This window comes from Grammomys surdaster, unplaced genomic scaffold (genome assembly GCF_004785775.1).
Source record: "Grammomys surdaster isolate TR1022 unplaced genomic scaffold, NIH_TR_1.0 142, whole genome shotgun sequence".
NCBI classification, from domain to species: Eukaryota; Metazoa; Chordata; class Mammalia; order Rodentia; family Muridae; genus Grammomys; species Grammomys surdaster.
In genome coordinates this window covers 2195157-2214333 of record NW_021604600.1, presented here as the reverse complement: position 1 = coordinate 2214333, position 19177 = coordinate 2195157, and the positions used below count along the sequence as shown (strand labels likewise).

General features: G+C 45.6%; 1 protein-coding gene across 1 annotated transcript in view; it reads right to left on the bottom strand.

Moving 5' to 3' along the window:
• The window catches only part of Otoa (otoancorin), an 80208-nt gene that overhangs the window by 15015 nt on the left and 46016 nt on the right, over nucleotides 1–19177 (bottom strand). The window contains exons 15-23 of the mRNA XM_028764300.1: nucleotides 18379–18519; nucleotides 15980–16038; nucleotides 14680–14797; nucleotides 13699–13772; nucleotides 13221–13356; nucleotides 12011–12201; nucleotides 7053–7146; nucleotides 3112–3241; nucleotides 1311–1498 (exon numbers count right to left, since the gene is read on the bottom strand). Of these exons, the coding sequence (XP_028620133.1) occupies nucleotides 1311–1498; nucleotides 3112–3241; nucleotides 7053–7146; nucleotides 12011–12201; nucleotides 13221–13356; nucleotides 13699–13772; nucleotides 14680–14797; nucleotides 15980–16038; nucleotides 18379–18519 (1131 nt within the window). The remainder of the gene's footprint in view (nucleotides 1–1310; nucleotides 1499–3111; nucleotides 3242–7052; nucleotides 7147–12010; nucleotides 12202–13220; nucleotides 13357–13698; nucleotides 13773–14679; nucleotides 14798–15979; nucleotides 16039–18378; nucleotides 18520–19177) is intronic.

Genomic DNA, 19177 nt, shown 5'->3' with positions numbered 1-19177 from the left:
CCATTGAGAGCTCAATCCACTGATGAGTTTACAACTAAATGGAATATTAGAATATGAGGACTAGTTGGAAGAAAAAAGTCATGTGGGCACAAGCCTTTGAAGAATACTAGAGAGTCTGTCTGTCTGTCTGTCATCATCACTCTCCTCTTCCGTCAGCCATGTGTGAGCACCTATGCCTCATCATGCCCTCTCTACCATGATATTCTATTTTACCTCAGACCCAAACCAAGAGCCAGCTGACCATGGACTGAAGGCTCTGAAACCATGAGCCAAAGTAAACCTTTCCTCTTTTTAAGTTGTCTTGACTTAGGTACTCTGTCACGGCAATGGAAAGCTGGCTGTCATGAAGCACTTATAAAAATCTCAAAGGATCGAAAGCTTGAGGCAAGCTAAATAAAGACCAGTCACAGAACACTGGTGTATATTTATCTTTTTGATACAGAAAAACACATTGCTTGTGGAAGACAAGTTACTGAATAATGAGTGCGATATCATTTTTGTAACAGAGAATGTGAAGCAAGGTATCTTGTATCTGCATGTTCTGAGAGCTGCAGACACAACCCAGACAGATATTTACATTAAGATTCATAACAGTTGCAAAATTGCAGCAATGAAATTTTTGGTTGAGGGGTCACCACATCATGAGGAACTGTATTAAAGGGCCAAAGCATTAGGAAGATTGAGAACCACTATTATAAGAGAGGCAATCTCTCACTTGAACCCAGAGCTCACTGGTTTGTCTTTTTGGGCTAAGCCAGCTTGCTCCAGGCATTCCCTCTGAAGAGCTGGGATTACAATGGGCCCCACTCCACCTGCTTTAACTTGGGTGCTGTGATTCCAAACTCTGGTCCTCACACCTTCAAGGACAGTGCTTTAACCACTGAGCCTTCTCCCCAGTCCTTCAAAGGGAATATTTTTAAAATGACTAACTACATCTAACCTCTTTCACACCCTTTTCCTGCTTTCGGATGACTCCGCAGCAGCTACTGAGGAGGCCAGCTGCAGACAGCTGTTAGGGTTCTCCAAGAGGGGAGACAAAGGTAGCATTCTTGCAAGCAGTTTAGGTCAGAATATACAGAGATTGTGATTGGTCCAGACATGCATCATCTGTGTTCTGCCTCTGCCCTAGAACAGAGGGACCAACAATGTACCCATTTCCCAGATGAGGAAATCATGGTCCACACTACTAAATTTCAACAAAATGATATGGGTACAGGGCCTCAAGGGGTTCATAAGCACAGAGAGGCTGGAGCTGGATACTGGCTGCTTGTTTGGGTTTCTGGTGAGCTTCCTTCCCAGGGTGGGCTTACCTGGATTGCTTTCTCTTTCAGGGCCATCAGCTGAGGCCGGCTGAAACCCTTCACAGCCCCCAGCAGTTCAACATTCCTGATGAAAGTGTCCTCCTCCATGCAGAGAAGGACCTCAGGGTCCCAGCAGGCATTGGCTTCAGCCAACTTGAAGATATCATCTGAAGAAGGAGTCACAATTCCATGACAACCTGGGGAATGTGCACAGATGTGAGAATGTGACAGAGGAAAGAGAACCGCGGGGAGTGTACCATGCTTTCTTAATAGTCTTCACTAGTCAGATCCATTCACAAGAGGCAGGGCGCTACGAAAGCTGACAGCAGGGAGCTGGGTAACCACCTCTGCCATAGTACCTGTGTGTGACCTGGCTGTGCACATCCACCAAGAGGCTTCCCCGCAATGCAACTGGGAAGGTGGGATCCGCCTGGAATCCTAGTGCTAGGAGAGCAGAGTCAGAAGCATGGAGGGGGGGCCTTGCTGACCACCTAGCCTTGCCAAATCTGTGAACCGTAGGGTCACTGACAGCCTGTGTTGCAGGAACACTTGGCGGGAAGACCCAAACAAATGTCTACCCTTCCTTATAGGGCTCCAACACAAACTACAGTGGAATTCCAGCCAAGTCCAACTTGGAGAAACAAAGAGTTTATTGGGCTTACTTAGAGTATAGGTGAGGTCCTTCTCAGAGCATGGGTGACCCTAAAACAACCATACCAAAAGGAAGTCTCACTCTGAATTAAGCAAGTAAGCAACAACAGCCAGCCACTGCTGTCCCTGTCACTATCAATTCCAGTTCTGATTAACTCTGCCCACCTTGTGCAAGTAAGAGTCAATATTTACCAGGAACTCACTACAGATTATAAAAATGGTGATACACCAAGTAGTCTTGGTACTCAGGAAACTGAGGCAAGAGGATTGAAAGTTCAAGCCCAACCTTGGCTACATAGCCAGACCATCTCAGATAAGGAAAAAAAAATACTTTCTGATAATTCCTTACATGCCACACCCTTTGGAAACTAGGGAGGTTTAAACTTGTTAACCCTAACAAGGACCACTGCAGTCCAGAGTTCACATGACCCCACTTTAGAGGTTGAAACCTGGGACACAGCAAGGCTTGGTGGCTCCCACCTATAATCCCAGCCCTAGAGAGGCTGCTGCGGGAGGGACGAGAATTTGAGGTTGCCTGGATAACACAGTGAGCTGCAACCCACTGGGCTACAGAGAGAAACCCTGACTGTTACAGAAGAACAGGATGGGAAACCTGAAGGGCTTTGAGGAAAGTCACAATGTCTTTAAGAGTCTTCAAACCATACCGACCGGTACCCTTGAGCTGCTAAGCTAGGTTGAACCTTTAAAATAAGCCAAATTAAGGCTGTAGAGAACGGCTCGGCTGTTAAGACCACTAACTCTTTCAGAGGCTCTGGGTTCAATTTTCAGCACCCATATGACAACTTACAACCATCTGTGACGCTAGTTCCAGTGTGTCAGCACCCTCTTCTGGTCTCTGAAGGCACTGCACACATGTGGTACATGTAGGCATGCAGGCAAAACTCCCCAGATACATAAAATAAAAATGAATAAATCTTTAAAAAAAAAAACCAAACATAAGCCATACCTATTGAAATGCTTGTCACATGCCCACTCGTCAAGCCTTGAAGCCTGGCACCTGATTTCAAATCATGTTACGGAACTGTCATTCTTTGACCCGTGGGGTTTGCCATTTGACAAGGAAACTCTGTTATGTCACAAACTCAACCTAAAATAATACCACCCTAGATGCAGGGTCAGACACCCTAGAAACACTCACCGAAGGTGGGGTCAAAGCTGGGGCTCTCATTACTGCGATTCCGAACAGACTCAAAGACAGCCCAGAGAAATTCTTTAGGAAGCAGCATACCAACCATCTTGGAAGCTGTTTGTTGAAGGATTTCAGGAAACTGTAGTTAAAAGGAAAAAGAGAAAAAAAAGACATGTGAGATGCTTTTAAATCAGAGTTTAAACTCTATTACCGCTTAATGCCTAAAGGTGGGTTTTTTCTTCATAATAGCCTGTTGTATAAATTGAATCCCTCATCCAACTAATGTATCTAATAAAGAATCCTGCTGAGATGATATTTGACTTCCACAGCAATACGATAAATGCTAAATAACAGGCATGCATCACTTTCCACCCATCAAACTGCCAAAAATAAAGCGATAATAATTAATACTGGACCGGGTGTGGAGACTGCACATGTGTGTGTTTCCAGGACTGTTGAACGTGCAGTACACTATCACCAAGCAATCTGATAAAACTACAAAAAAATGTAAGTTTGCATACATCATTTCTGGGGTTGGTACTATTTTAATTTTTAGCTTTATATTTATTTTTTAAAGGGGTTAAATTTGGGAGTTAGAGAAATGACCCAGTGTTTAAGAGCACTTGCTGCTCTTTCTGAAGACCCAGGTCCTATTCCCAGCACCCACATGATGGCTCACAACTATCTGCAAAAACTCAAGTTCCAGGGGATGCAGTGCCCTCTTCTGATCTTCCCAGGCACAAGGCATGCACGTGGTGCACATACATACACACAGATAAGACACTCACACTCATAAAATAAAAAGAAATAGGCAGAGGAGGGTTACATATAAATTCTAGGCAGAGGCTGGCAATAGGGGAGCTTTGGTGACACTGTAGAAGGTATCATTTCTCATATTGAAATAGTCCACTCGGTTGAGTCTTGAGATAGTATGAGCCCTACCTGAGAGCCCAGAAAATCCATCAGGCTCTTTTATGAGACCATGACTCACTGTCACCTAGCACCACCACCACCACCACCACTATAGATAGATAGATAGATAGATAGATAGATAGATAGATAGATAGATAGATAGATAGAGATAGAGATAGAGATATACCTCCCTTACTCCTGCTTCCTCTTCACAGGGTCTCCCTACATAGCTCAAGCTGACCTGGAACTTTAGATGCTCCTGCCTCAACCTCCAGAGTGTTGGGATCACAAGCCTGTGCCACCAAGCCAGCTCCCCCTAGCTCATTCTAATGTTCACTAAGGTTCTGCAACACTCACACACTGTATAGTCAACTGCCCTTCAGTCAAGGATGGACCACAGGTACAATAATGGTCCCACATGTGTGTGGTAACGCTGCTGTTAAACAGTTATGTAAATGACAGCCAAAAGCCAGCAAGAAGACTCCATGAGTAAAGCATTTGGTGCCAAGGCTAAGGACCTGAATTCTACATGGTGGAAGATGAACTGGTTCCCCTATTCTCTAATCTCCCATGCACATGTGCATGCATACATGTGCACATATACACACACAAAAGAAAGAAGGAATGGAGGAAGGGAGGGAGGGAGGAAGGAAGGGAGGGAGGGAGGGAGGAAGGAAGGAAGGAAGGAAGGAAGGAAGGAAGGAAGGAAGGACAGAAGGAAGGAAGATGTTTTTTGAAAGGATATCCAGGTCCTGCTTGATAACTTCTTGGGCAGTGGGTCACATAACAACTGTGAGCCCAAGAGATGATGCTACCTGTTGCTCCCAGTTTGTGTAATACAGTCTACAGTGATTAGATACAATTCTAATCTACAGTGTTTGCTCAATGAGGAAATCACCTAAGGATACACTTCCCCTATGCTTCCCCACCCCTTGTGGCTGTATTAATAGTTATTTTTACTTTTTAAACATTTAGGAGATGCACATGTGTGGAGGTCAGCAAACAGCTGTGGGGAGTCAGTTCTCCCATTCTACCATGCAGGCCTCTGGGCTCAAACTCAGGTCTTTAGGCTTGCTAACAAGTGTGTTTAGCCACAGAGCCATTCCCATGACTCTTGCAGGGTGTTGTTGTTGTTTTGTTTTGTTTTATTTTGTTTTTTATGCAAAGTGCATAGCTAAGTGCCTGGGATTTTCCATTTTCTAGTTTTAAAAGGGATGAATACACACACATGTGTAGGGCTTTCTAAAAAGAAACTGGGAATCTGGGAGTGGAGCCTGTCTCTAATGAGGGGGTTGCTTTTCATCCAAGAGCCTCTGGGACATTCGGGATCTGTTTAACCAGAAGTATGTATATCTTGTTTTATTTTTAAAAGCATAGAGAATAATCCAACAAAGCAGCCACATGCCCACACTGCCTGCAGCTTCAGAAATAAAACATCACAGACACAACTGACAGGCTTATTCCTCCCCCGCCCACCTCGCTCTTTCCTAGATGTAACAATGACCCTGGTTTTAGCATTAGCTGTTCTTATGTACACTTCTGAACCACTCTTGTTTTGCACACGCTCAAAATTAATTTAGCTAATATTTATTCATGTACTGAGTATCCTACCATCATAATCATTCACAGTGCAGGGATTTTTATAATTCCAAGCTGTTTTGGAGGTCTTGCCATGTTGATAGAAGGCTTTTACAACCTCACAAGTGATTTTTTTAAAATATAAGATCTGCATATAATACTTGCATATCTAGTGCTTGTGATTATATGTTTAGACAGCAAATTATTTTTCTATGGCTGGACGTACATGCTGTCAGTATGTGATATCGGGTGGCAGGCCCTTGCTCACATCCCACCAAGCAGTCACACTGTGTATCTTGTGTGTGCAAGCATGGATTGAGATCATAGGGTTTGATCTAACCCAAATGATGTCCTCCACCTCCACAGAAGGGAATTTGCCTTTGGGGCAGTGTGCCACTGTCCAGCCAAAGTCCTCGGAAGAATGTGCTTCCTTTTTTCTAAAGTGTGAGCCTTGCCTTGTGTGGAGAGCCATGAACAGGCCCAGAAGCCAACTTAGCATACAGACAAGAGAAAGAACCTTGCACTGTTCAATGCCAGCAAGACTGTGTGGCTCCACTATCCCCTGGGCGATTAACCTTGACTGTCTCCTTGGCTAGGTTAAGAATCAGCTAGATGAGTGAAGCTCACCATTGCGTGTCTGTGAGGTTTCCAGAAGTGATTAGATCATGAGGGCTTGGCCTAATCAATACCTCACTCCCTTGACAGGTTCATGTTATGACAGTTTTATTGGAATGTGGTGAAAGGGAAGGAGGCGGGGTCTAGTTGGAGGGAGTAAGTCACTGAGTGCAGAACCTTGAAGGTTATATCCAAACATGGTCTCTTCCTGCATTTCTTTTACCCTGCTTTCTGTGTGCCAGGCATGAAGAGCAGCCTCCCTCGCACACTCTCGCCTCTGTGAGATTCTGCCCAAGCACAATGGTCCAACTGAGCAACCCTCCAAAACCATGAGTCCGAATAACTTCCTCCTTTTATGTTGTTCTTCCGTGTACCCTGTTCACAGCTACAGGGGCACTCGGCAGAGGAGGACAGACAGGCTCATGCTTGTTTCGCATGCTGCTTGATTCTGACTCTTTACATTGTATCCAAAGTCCACATGGTAAAAAGCCATTGTTTTATTATGTGTGTTTGTTCCTGTGATTGTCCCCATTGGGAATATGATCTAGGACGGGCATGCGTGCAGGTGCTCACAGGCAGCAGACTGACAGATGACTAACAGTGGCTGCACTGGCCACATCTGCATAGGGAAGGTCTATCGTTCCTCTAGCTGCAATCAGTCACTTTCCTAGAGCCTTAGGTAATTTGAGATGAAGTCAGAGAATATCTGAGGTGTCTGAGGTTTGGTAGAAGTTTCGAGAACCACAGACTCACTCCATCAGCAAACTGACAGGTTATAAGCAACCACACATTCTCTCTCCCTCTCAGACTCCTCCCACCTTCTTAATATAAGGCACAGTGAATACCTTTGTGGCAACAATGTGCAGTTCATCTCCTGAGAAAAATGCTAAGAAAGGTGCCAAGTCCTTGGCTGTCTCTGCTGTCCAGTTCTGAGGAGGTCTAGGAAGAGATACAAAAAGCAAGATGAGAAAGTAGCCGTGGTGGATATCTGATAACTACCAGTGCATCCCACCATCTCGTGGTGGATATCTGATACCAGTGAATCCCACCATCTCTCACACCTAGAAGCCAGTCAAGTCTTCTCACTTCTCCAACCAAAAACAAACAAACAAACCAGAAAACAATAGGCATTTGGTGCAGACTGGCCAATCAGAGCCATCCCTGGGACTTCTGCTGGATCTACCATGAGGCTCCTTCTTTGCTCTAGTATCTCTCCCATGAAAGAAGATAGTAGAGTTCAATCTTGTCATCACACAGAGAAAATGAGGTGCACACCAAGGCCCAGTGAGGTGAGGGGTGGGAAGAACACACCCATAATGACCCCTGAGACCACGGAGCCAGCTATATCTGAAGCCTACCCATGGAGTTCTCCACCCATTCTGTTCCTGAACCCAAAGAACCCCTATTTTATTAGTGTGACTTGAGCTCCCTACTTTCTGCCACATAACACAGCACTTCCTCCTTCCATACCTCAACAAAATACTAAATCACCATAACTGTCCTGTCTTACACAAACAAATACAAATAAAAATCTCTTGAACTTGGCATTGACTCAGAATCCACTTAGACAGATCATAAATGTGTACAATGACCCAACTTGAGACCCATCCCATGGGAGAGAGCCAACCCAACACTATGATACTCTGCTATGCTTGCAGACAGGAGCCTGGCATAACTGTCTTCTGAGAAGCTTCATCCAGCAGCTGATGAACACAGATGTAGAGACCCATACCCAAACATCAGGCAGAGCTCGGGGAGGCTTGTGGAAGAGTGGAGGATAGGACTGAGGGAGCCCAAGAGGTCAAGGACACCACAGAAGACCTACAGAGTCAACTAACCCGGGCCCATGGGGGCTCACAGAGACTGAACCACCAACCAAAGAGCATGTAGGGCCTGAACCTAGGCCCCCTATGCATTTGGAGTAGATGTGCAGCTTGGTCTTCGTGTGAGTCCCCGAACAAGTGGAGCAGAGGCTGTCTCTGACTATGTTGCCTGCCATTGGAGCCCCTTCCCCTAGCTGAACTGCCTTGTCCAGTCTCAGTGGGAGAGGATGTGCCTAGTCCTGCTGGGACTTGATGTGCCAGGGTAGGATGCTACCCAAGGGGCACTTCCCCTTCTCTGAGGAGAAGAGGAGGGGTAATGGGGGAGGGGTTTGTGAGGGTGGAACTGGGAAGAGGGGGGTACTGCAATTGGGATATAAAGTGAATGGGGAGAGAGAGAGAGAGAGAGAGAGAGAGAGAGAGAGAGAGAGAGAGAGAGAGAGAATCCCATGGAAACCTCAAATCTACAACCAAAAAAAATTTTTATCTTTGATGATATCTCTAAAAGAGAGCAATCAAATTGGCATTGATAGTTCCCTTAAGCTGGCCAAAGAGTTTTATATATATATATATGTGTGTGTGTGTGTGTGTGTGTGTGGTGTGTGTCCATATGTGTCTGTGCATATGTGTGTGTGTGTCGGTGTGTGTCTGTATGTGTCTGTGTGTGTCTGTATGTGTCGGTGTGTGTCTGTGTGTGCCTGTGTGTGTGTGTTTGTGTATCTGTGTGTCTGTGTGTCTGTGTGTGTGTGTGCGTGTTTGATGGGGTTTTACTATACAGCCTAGCCAGGACCTGAACTCTTGATCTCTCGGGACCAAAAGTTGAACTCACTCCCAACCCCTTTTACAAAAGTACCCCCTCATTAGACTGTGAGGTCCATGAAGACAGGAACCACACCCATCTTACAAGCCACTGTCATCTTCAGTCCTCTTAGAAAAAAGCTCTGCACACTCAATGCACACATCAGGTGCTGTCACAGGTTCATTTATCTAACTATGTCTGTCCCCATTTCACAGATGCAAATATTAAAACTGCAGAGAGATAAAGCAACTTTTCCCAGACCATACAACCAAAAAGCTATAGGAAGAAATACTTTAAGAAGAATCGTTTACATCTTAGGTAATAGCAAAATGCCTGTGACAAATAAGGACTGTCACTATATTTGTTCCTAGCACACAGTAATTGAGGCAGGAGATTATAAGCTTGAGGCCAGCCTGGGCTACATAGTGAATTATTTCCAGCCAGTATAGGCTGTAGAGCAAAATCCTGTCAAAAAAAAAACCTGAAGGCAAATGACAAAAGGTGCTACAGAGATTAATCAGCTGTTAGGAGCACTTCCTGTTCTTGAGGAGGACTAGAGTTTGGGTCCCAGCATCCATATCAGACAGTTCACAATCACCTGTAACTCCACCTCCAAGGGATCTGTGGGCACCTGCACACACACACACACACACACACACACACACACACACCTCTAAAACTAAAAATAAATATGTGTTTAAAGTTTTTATCTCAGTAAGGTACCACTAAAATATCTGATCCACAACAGGAAATTCTACATGGGAAATGACAACTCCTGTTGAAACCAGGGAGCTGACATCCACTTGCATCCAGGCTCCTGCTGCTGCTTCATATCAGTATCTTCTTAAAGACATTTTATTTGTTTGTTTTTTAAGACAGGGTTTCTCTGTGTAGACATGGCTGTGTTGGAACTCACTCTATAAAGCAGGCTGGCCTCAAACTTAGAGATCCGCCTGCCTCTGCCTCCTGAATGCTGGGGTTAAAGGGATGTGCCACCACTGTCCAGCCTCAACATCTTTTTAAAATGTTGTTACATTCATTTATTTATTGGCAAGTGGGACATGTATCACAGCAGGCATGTGGCACTCAGAGGACAATCTGAAGGAGTCAGTGCTCTCCTCTCATGAAATTATCCAGGAAATCAAATGCAGATCTTCAGCCTTAGCAACAAGCATGAGCCAGCTCATCAGTATATGAAGGAAAATATAATGGAGAGAGAGAGAAATTCTCACTCACTGATGGTAAGAGTGCAAGATGGGGCAGCCTCTGTAAAAGACATTTTGATGGTTTCTTACAAAACCATAGATGACCCAGCAACTGCACACTTCTGCATTTACAAGGGGTTTGAAATCTTATGTCCATAAAATATCTGCATACGAATGTTTACAGCAGCTTTAATTTTAATGGCCAAAACTCAGAAGGCATAGAGATGCCCTCCAGATAGTGAAAGGATAAATCATCCCAGACATCTCCAGACAGTGCGGTATTATTCAGGGCTAATGAAGTGAACCATCAAGCCATGAGAAGACAGGAAGAAAATTTAAATGAATATTATTAGGTGAAAGAAGCCTATTTGAAAAGGCTAAATACTGCATGTTCCCACTACCTGACCATCAGAGAAGACAAAGCTATCAGTGCTGACCAGAGACATGGGAATGGAGGGCTGACTAGGCAGACAGAGGCCAGTAAGAGTAGAAAAATATTAAATATGCTTAGTTTTATTTTATTTTTTTACATTATGGGAGTCACATGCCATGGCACATGTGCAAAGGTCATAAAGTAGTTTACAGTAATTCATTATCTCCATCCAACATGTGGGCTCCAGAGACCGAATTCTTCAGGTCATCTGACTTGGCTACAAACGGCTTTCTCCACTGAGCCAGCCTCAATATATGTGTGTGTGTGGGGGGGGGGAGGTTAATAACTTTTCATGACAGGATTTCTCTGTGTTGCCCTGGCTGTCCTGGAACTCACTCTGTAGACCAGGCTGGCCTCAGTCTCAGAGATCCACCTGCCTCTGCCCCCTGAGTACTGAGATCAAAGGCTTAATATGATACTATGATATCATATTAAATATGTTATTTTAATGGGAGATATGGTATCATACATTTGCCCAAACCTAACGGCAATATACCAAGAGTGAGCCTTCATGTAAACTCTGGATCTTGGATGCTAAAGTCAACAATGATGTTAATTTGCTTGAAATAAACCAACAGCTCATGGACTGGAATAAATCCACAGCTGTCGTAGGGGATGATGTAGGGGAACTCTGCTTGAGGAACTGGTGGACAGAGACACACAGGAGTCTCTACCTTCCTCTCAACTTTTCTATGAACCAAAAACTACTCTTGCCAGGTACGGTGATACATGCCTGTAATCCTGGCACTCAGGAGGTAGACACAGGAGCATCACAATTCAAGTCTAGCCTGGGCCACATACCTCAAGGCCAGCTGGAACTACATAGAAAAAGCCTGTCTCAAAATAACAAGGGCCAGGGATGCAGCCCAGGGAAAAGCACCTGCCTAACATGAACAAGGCACTGGGTTCTATCCCCAGCATTCAGAAAGAAACCTCCAAAATAATGTAATGCCCATATCTTACAACTAAAGTGCCGTATCTTTGTGAGTGTGTGTGCATGTGTGTGAGTGCCTGTGCATACATGTGCATGTGTGGAGGTCAGAAGACAGCCTTGGGCGTTAGTCCGCAGGAGCTGTCCACCTCTTGTCTATTTTGAGACAGTATCTTTCAATGGCCTGCAGCTCAGGCAGTGAGTGAGGTGAGCTGGCCATCAAGCCCCACTTCCCCCAGTACTGGGACGATGGCACATGTCATCACATGTGACTTTTTCGCACATTTTCTAGAGACTGGACTCAGAAACAAGCTTATGCAACAAGCACTCTACCAGTGAGCTCTGGCCCCCAAAGTGCCATCTTTTCAAAACTCTCCCTGCCCTACAAACACTAAGATGAGTTGATAGTGACCACATGAGCCTGCTGCCAGCTCCAACTATTCCTACTCGGCAGGGAGTCTGAAGCCAAAAGGAGAAAAGTCAGATTCAGAGTCAGTGGAGATTCCTCTCCCTAGCCTGGTGGTCTTCTTTACAGAGAAGAGGAATCAGCAGAGCCAGGCGGTTCTCACCTAAGAGTGAGAAGCCACACCCCACAGCCCAGTGGACCCCTCTTACCCCCACTGCTCCAGGAGCCTGACCCTCACTGCAGCCTTCTGCTCAGAGCTGAGAGCTGTACAGCTTCTGAGACCATGCAGAGCAGTGGCCCAAGCTCTGGGTGAGATCCCTCTCTCAATGAAGGTAGCTGGCAAGTGGCACAGGAGGTTCCCCACAATGTCCACCGTGTATTCATCAGCAATGACACCACCCTGAAATCAACAAGTATTACTGAGAGGAGGCCCAGCTGGGATCAAAATGAGAACCCTCCCCATTTCCAAACCCCACAACGCTTTCTGGATCAGAATTGCCTGTCTTGTTACAGACCACCAAAAATGGTACTTAGTTTAGTTCTCCCACCCAGGGAAGCAGGCCTTAGGTGCTGAGGAACACCCAGTCCACCACATGCTTGGCACACAGTAAAATGAAGACTATTTGGCATTGTTATTGTTCTAGGGATACCATGGAGTTTGATAACCAAGAACAGGGCACAAGCTCAGTGGTTAGAGCACTCGCCCAGAATGCACAAGGCCGTGGGTTCCATCAGCAGCAACATGAAATAATCATGGCATGACATACGAAGCATCGCTTGAGCCTCCAGAGCTTTCTCAAAATGCCAAGGACGGCATCCACAGTATGTGTGCTATGAGACAGGCACTGTGCTAAGTGTTACCGGCCTTAGTCCATTCCATCATCATAGGAACTCTAAGTACCAACCATTTGTGCTTTGTAACAATAAAGAAACTTCTAGGGTCCCAAGCATTCTGTCCGAGACTCTGAAACCCAGCCATGCATTCCCCACTGTGTGCCCACAAGAGCTGCAGAGAGATAGACTTCTGCATCTACCTTACAACGAGGATGCTGACGCAGAGGGGGAAGGGTTTGCTAGAGCTACAGAACCAATTGCTGGCTTGAAAAGAACCCAGTCCTCCACCATTCTCTCTCTGACATCGAAGTCTGCAGAACCAATGGCCAAGATTACAGTGCCAGCTCTAAGACTCATAAGTCAGACTTTTAACCATTACTGCAGGCTCAAGATCCCATCAAATTCCCTTCCACAGCTCCCTGTGACTCACACATGTGCATGTTACACACACACATACACACACATGCACACACATGCACAAACACACACACACATCCAGATTCCCTCCACAGCTCTCTGAGACTGTAAAAAACACACAGAATAGACAGGGCACTAGAAAAAGTGTCTCCTAGGAAATTCTCTTACCAAACACTGCTGCACCTTCCTGATGACCAAACTCCTTTTGTCAGAATCTAAAACCAAGGTGTCCAAGTGCCTCTTACCCAGGCTGATCAGAAAACGCACACAGCGAGAGGGAGGAACTGAAGCCAGGAATCGAGACCTACAGAGAGACCAGAGGAGAGCAGAAAGCAGTATCTGCTTTGCACTGACCCCCAGACCAGAGGTAGAGTCGGCACCAGACACCACTGCAGGGACGTCCTGTAAGCGTGGGCTCTCCCAGCAATGCACCTCGTGTCTGAAAGCAAGTCTCCTACCCATGTCCTAATTTACAGTCTATGTGGAACACTGCCTATCCAGAGTATCCCAGATTCTCAGGTCCTGGGGTGTCTACAGCATTCTCCACCCTGCCTCTAGTTCCTTAACCCAGGGAGAAAGAACCACACACCCTGGAGACCCCTGTCATCTGGTGACTGAGTCAGAAAGGGACTCTATGTCCACTTACGGGAGGGTGGCCAAGAGAAATGGTGGCATGGAGGACCTTGAAACTTCCCAGTATTTCCACGCCAAGCAATTGACCTGCAAGATAAACAGCAACAATAGTCAAAGCAAACGCACAGACGATGCTTTGTAAGTGTCCATTTCTGTAACAGAGAGCCTCGTGGTAGAGGTACCATTCCTTCAAACACTAATAGCTGAGGAAATTGAGACAATAGTAAGGTAAACACACACATTTTGGTGTGAGAACAATCTTATTTATGAGTACAAAAGAGTGAGATGCAACTACATCCCTCCACTGGAAGGCAAACACCTGGCTTGTGAATAGATCAGAGTATTGTGTGACTGGTTTGATTTTTTCATGGTATCTGTTCATTTATGTGTGTGCCACAGAATACATTTAGAGGCCAGAAGACAGTTTCAGAAGTCAGTTCTCTTCTTCCACCATGTGTATCCCAGAATTTCGAACTCAAGTTTCTGGTCCTGAGAGCAAGCACCTTTGCCTACCAAGACATCTTTCTGGCCCATATGCAACTATTTTGATTTAAAATATAGATTTATATTTTTGTGAGTATGAGTTTGTGTGTTTTTACGTTTACATGTATCTTAGGGGGCACAGAGGTCTCTGTGCTCATAGATAAGAACTAAGGGATGAGCTGGGTGGCTCACACCTTTCATCTCAGCACTCAGGAAGCAGGGGCAGGTATATCTCTGAGTTCAAGGACATACTAATCTACAGAGTGAGTTCAAGGGAAGGATACACAGAGAAACCCTGTCTCAAAACAAACAAACAAAACACAACTAAGGGAACCTAGAATGAGACCTGTTATCCACCCAAAACGATGAGTACCACCTTGGAGCGAATTTACTTTCTATATCTGGTCCTACCCAGTTCGATATTATAACTGTATAATTTTGTTATAAATCTCTTTAGACACCAGCCCTGGCATCAGGAGAGGGCTAGAAGCGGGGAAATGCTCCATGGTACCTGGTCTGGAGAAAGCAGGGAGAAGTTGTTCTCAAAATACCGGAAGAGGGCCAGGAAGACGTGGGCACTCATGGCATCAATGTGTGAGCATTGTACACCCTTCACCAGCTGTCCGGTGCTGGGAAACAAAACGACGACCAGTGAGAAAAGGGTACAGAGGGGAGAAGACGGAAGAGGCCCAAGAACGCATGCCCCACCCATCACGGGCTGAACGCTAAATAACACTAAGTCATGATGGGATTTTATACTGTCTCTACAGGCTCTGGATTTCAGTGTTTGATCCTCAAAGTGTTATTTTGGGAGATTCTAGGAACAGGAAGTAGGACAGAGCAGAAATAGAGGAAGTAGGTCACTGGGGGCAGGTCTTTGGGAATGTGGCTAATTATTCTTTCCTTCTCTGTTTCCTGACCCACGGTGATGTGAACTGCTGTGTTCCACTTGAAACTGTGAACCAAGACAAAAATTTTCCTTCTTTAAGTTGCTTCTAAAATTTTTATTTCAGGGCTGGAGAGATGGCTCCGCAGTTAAGAGCACTGGCTGCTCTTCTAGGGAACCCGGGTTTGATTCCCAGCACCCTCATGGTGGCTAACAACCATCTATACCTCCAGTCCCAGAGGATCTGATGCCCTCTTCTGGCTTCCTCAAGTACTGCATGTATATGGTTCACAGCCACACATGCAGTCAGAACACCCATAAATATAATAAATAAATAAGTAAATAAATAAATAAACACATACACACACACACACACACACACACACACACACATACATATATATCTGGGGGCTAGAGAGATGGCTCAGCAGTTAAGAGCACGGGCTGTTCTTAAACAGAGGTCCTGAGTTCAATACCAGCACCTACATGCTGGCTCATAACCATCTATAAAGGGATCTGCTGCCCTCTTCTGGCATATGGGTGTACATGCAGCAAAGCACTCACGTATATTAAATAAATAAAAATTCAAAAAAAATCCAGTTTTATTTGTGTATGAATGTTTGAGGATTTTTTTCATTGCATGTGTGTGTGCATGTCCACACATGTATATGTCTGTGTGTGGCAAGCATGTGGATGTCAGAGGACAGCTTGCAGGAGCTGATTCTCTTCTCCTACCACATGGTTCTGAGGCTTGAACTCAAATCATCAGGCCTAGCAGTGAGTGCCTCAACCCACTGAGCCGTCTCACTGGCCCTCACTTGGGTTTTAGAATTTTCCCACAGCTCAGCTGACCCTGCTTTGAAGTTAGGCTTCTCTGCAGAAGGCTTCAAATTGGTGCTCAGACCAGGCTGTCAAAGTGTCCTACCTCAGGAGCTCCTCGGGCCTTTCAGTGATCTTTTCCAGAAGCTCATAGAGGAACAGGGCCTGAGGAAAGAGAGATGGGCCACAATGGGGGAGCCCAGCACACTGAGGCCCTGTGGGGAAGGCACACTGTGACCTCATCTTATAGATGAAGAAGCAGAGGCTGAACGCAGAATGTTACTAACCCAAGGCCCTCCGGTTACTAAGTGGCTGAGCCAGAATTTGAAAGCATGTCAGGAGCAATCTCAGAGCACAGCCTGCCACACTCCAGATGAGTCTCCATCCTCTAAGGCAGCACTTCTCAACCCGTGGGTCTCAAACCCTTAGAGGTCGGATAACCCTGTCACAGAGGTCACCCAAGACCATCTGCATATCAGATACTTATATTACCATTCGTAACAGTAGCAAATTTACAGTTATGAAGTAGCAACGAAATAACTTTATGGTGGGGGGAGGTGTCACCACAACATGAGGAACTGTACTAAGGGGTTGCCACATTAGAAAGGTTGAGAACCACTGCTCTAAAGGCTGAGTGAGAAACAGAAGCTTACAACGGCAGGCTTGAAGCCTTACTACCTTAGCATTACAAAGCTGCTGCCCTGTGAAGGCCCCTGTGTGGTCCCTCCTTGCGTGCCCACCTGCTAGTCCTGAACCCACACGGCAGCAATGATGGAACCAGCACAGCCCAGAAAGTAACATCAATAAAGGAGCTCATGCCCACAGAACACACTCCCCGCAAACCCTCCCAGATGAGCACTCCGGAATGCTACAGTATAGGCAGGGGAGTCATTTGTTTTAAGGAATGAAATTTTACAGAATACCTAACTTGCAGAAACGATCAAGTGTGACATTTGTCTATTTTATAGACTCTAAAACTTTGAACGTAATTCCCCGAACGCAGTAAATTATGAGCCAGAGTTAGACACAGGCTTCTGGGATGTGACAGCTGAGGGCCTCAAAGTCTCATAAAGGCCTGGGCAAAAAGATCTGGGATGGAAGGAAGTTCCCAATGCTCTGTGTACAGCCCCTGAGGTTCCAGGGACAGCAGATCAGTGAACCCTCCCCCATGGGCTTCCCAATCTCAAGAAATGAAAACTCCATCGACCCAGATGCTGAGACAAAAATACCTTAAGGTTGTCTATAGAAGGGTGAGTTTTCCAAAATAAAACAAGTATTCAAGCTGCTAGACTTGGCAGTGTTTGGTCACACGGCAGCAGAATGCTGTAACACCAGCCAGCCTCATAAAAGACCCCACAGAGGTGTCCAGCTGTTTTGTTACTTCAGCATTCCTGGTTCCTAAGTGGTGTTGGGAACATGGTAAGTCTGTGCTCAGTAAACATTTCCAGAGCCTGGGGAAATGGCTCAATAGGTAAAGTGCTTTCCACACAGGCAGGAGGCCCTGAACTTGTATCTTCCAAACACATGTAAAAGCCAAGTACAGTAGCACACTTATATAATCCCAATTCCTCTATGGGGAGATGGAGGCAGAGACAAGGAAACCCCTGGAAACTCCTAGGCTGGCTAGCTGGAAGAATGCCTCAGTGAACAACAAGGGACCTTGTCTCAAGCAAGATGGAACACACACACACACACACACACACACACACACACACACATTTCAGGAGTGATGGCTAGGTTCAGTTAATAAGGACTGAGGGCCAAGTGTGAGAACATGGGTTTGGTCCCTAGAACCCACGAAAAGAAGCAAGACATGGTTACTGGTGGTATAAAGACAGGGGGATCCCTGAGACTATCTGAGAAGCCAATCTAGTCAGCAAGTTCTAGGTAAGAGCTGAGAGACTCAAAAAGCAAGGTAAAAGGTGACTGGGGAAGGCACCTGAGGTTGACCTCTACACACATGTACAGATATATACCTCACATGCACGCAAAATTATTTCACAAGCGAATGTAAGTGGCTGACTCAACAGAAGGCTCCATGGGCGAGGATCGGTCTCAGCAGCACCATCCTTTCCAAACAGCCTAGATGCTGGAAATATCTAACCATAAGTAGAGTGGTAGATAACAGTTACAGCACGCTGCTCTCAGGCTGTATCCTACACCACAACTGTTGCCTGTAATCATCCTCATTTTGCTCATAAGACAACAGAGGCCATGTAAGGAGCTGTCACTTCTCCTGTCAGAGGTAATAAATGGCAGCCAGAATTCATCCTCACGCCTTGTCTAGCTTCTTAACCATGCACTATTCTATTCCCTGGGCTTATTAACAAAGAAATAAAGTGTCCTTATCAAACTGACCCTAAGCAGATAAAAACAGACAATGAGAAATGCTCGCCCAGAGCTGACGATGTAACTCCGGGGAATCGCACTCACCTGCCGTGTGGGAGGCCATCCTCAGCACCACAGAAGGAAACACGGATCGATCTGTGAGCACTTCAGTCCTACCTGGCTCCTGCGAAGCTCCTTCTCCTTCAGGACTGTAGCATTGAATCGAGATTCTTTCCGTAAATCACAGAGAGACACCTCCTTAAAGAGAGCTCTTGGTACCTCCACGATGCCCGAAGCAGCATCTTCTGCCTCCATCAGCTGCCGAAATTGAGAGGAAAGATAGTAACAGCCTTATAAAGAAGACACTGAATTCAGATTGTCTTTGGACAGTGTTTCCTGGACCATAAAACGTTTTTGATCTGCTTAGCCACCACAGCAAGCAGAGACTGTTGCTATCCCCATTTTATAGGTAATCAAACTGAGGCCTAAAAGTGATATGTTGAAAACTTTATCAATGTGACTCAATCCCGAGTCTGTGTAGTTCTAAACCCTACTGCTAGAGTTGGAATACAAATTGCTCCCACAATGCTCATGTTTTGAAAACTAGCCCCCCAGATGGCAGCACTGTTATGGCGAAGTTGTGGAGACTTTAAGAGTAGGGCATACCTGGAGGAAGTAGGTCAGTAAGGGACAGATAGCTGAAGATACATTACCCCTGGCCACTTCCTGTCTTGCTTTTTACTTTCCCATCAGCCAGGAAGTGAACAGCTCTTCTAAGCTACACTTCCAGTGCCATGACACTCTGTCCAAGCACATGGGGACAAGCAACTGTGAACTGACACCCTGAGCTCATGAGCACAGATCAATCCTTCATCCTTTAACTTGGTATTTGGGTCAAAATGACAAAAAGAAAGAAAGAAAGAAAGAAAGAAAGAAAGAAAGAAAGAAAGAAAGAAAGAAAGAAAGAAAGAAAGAA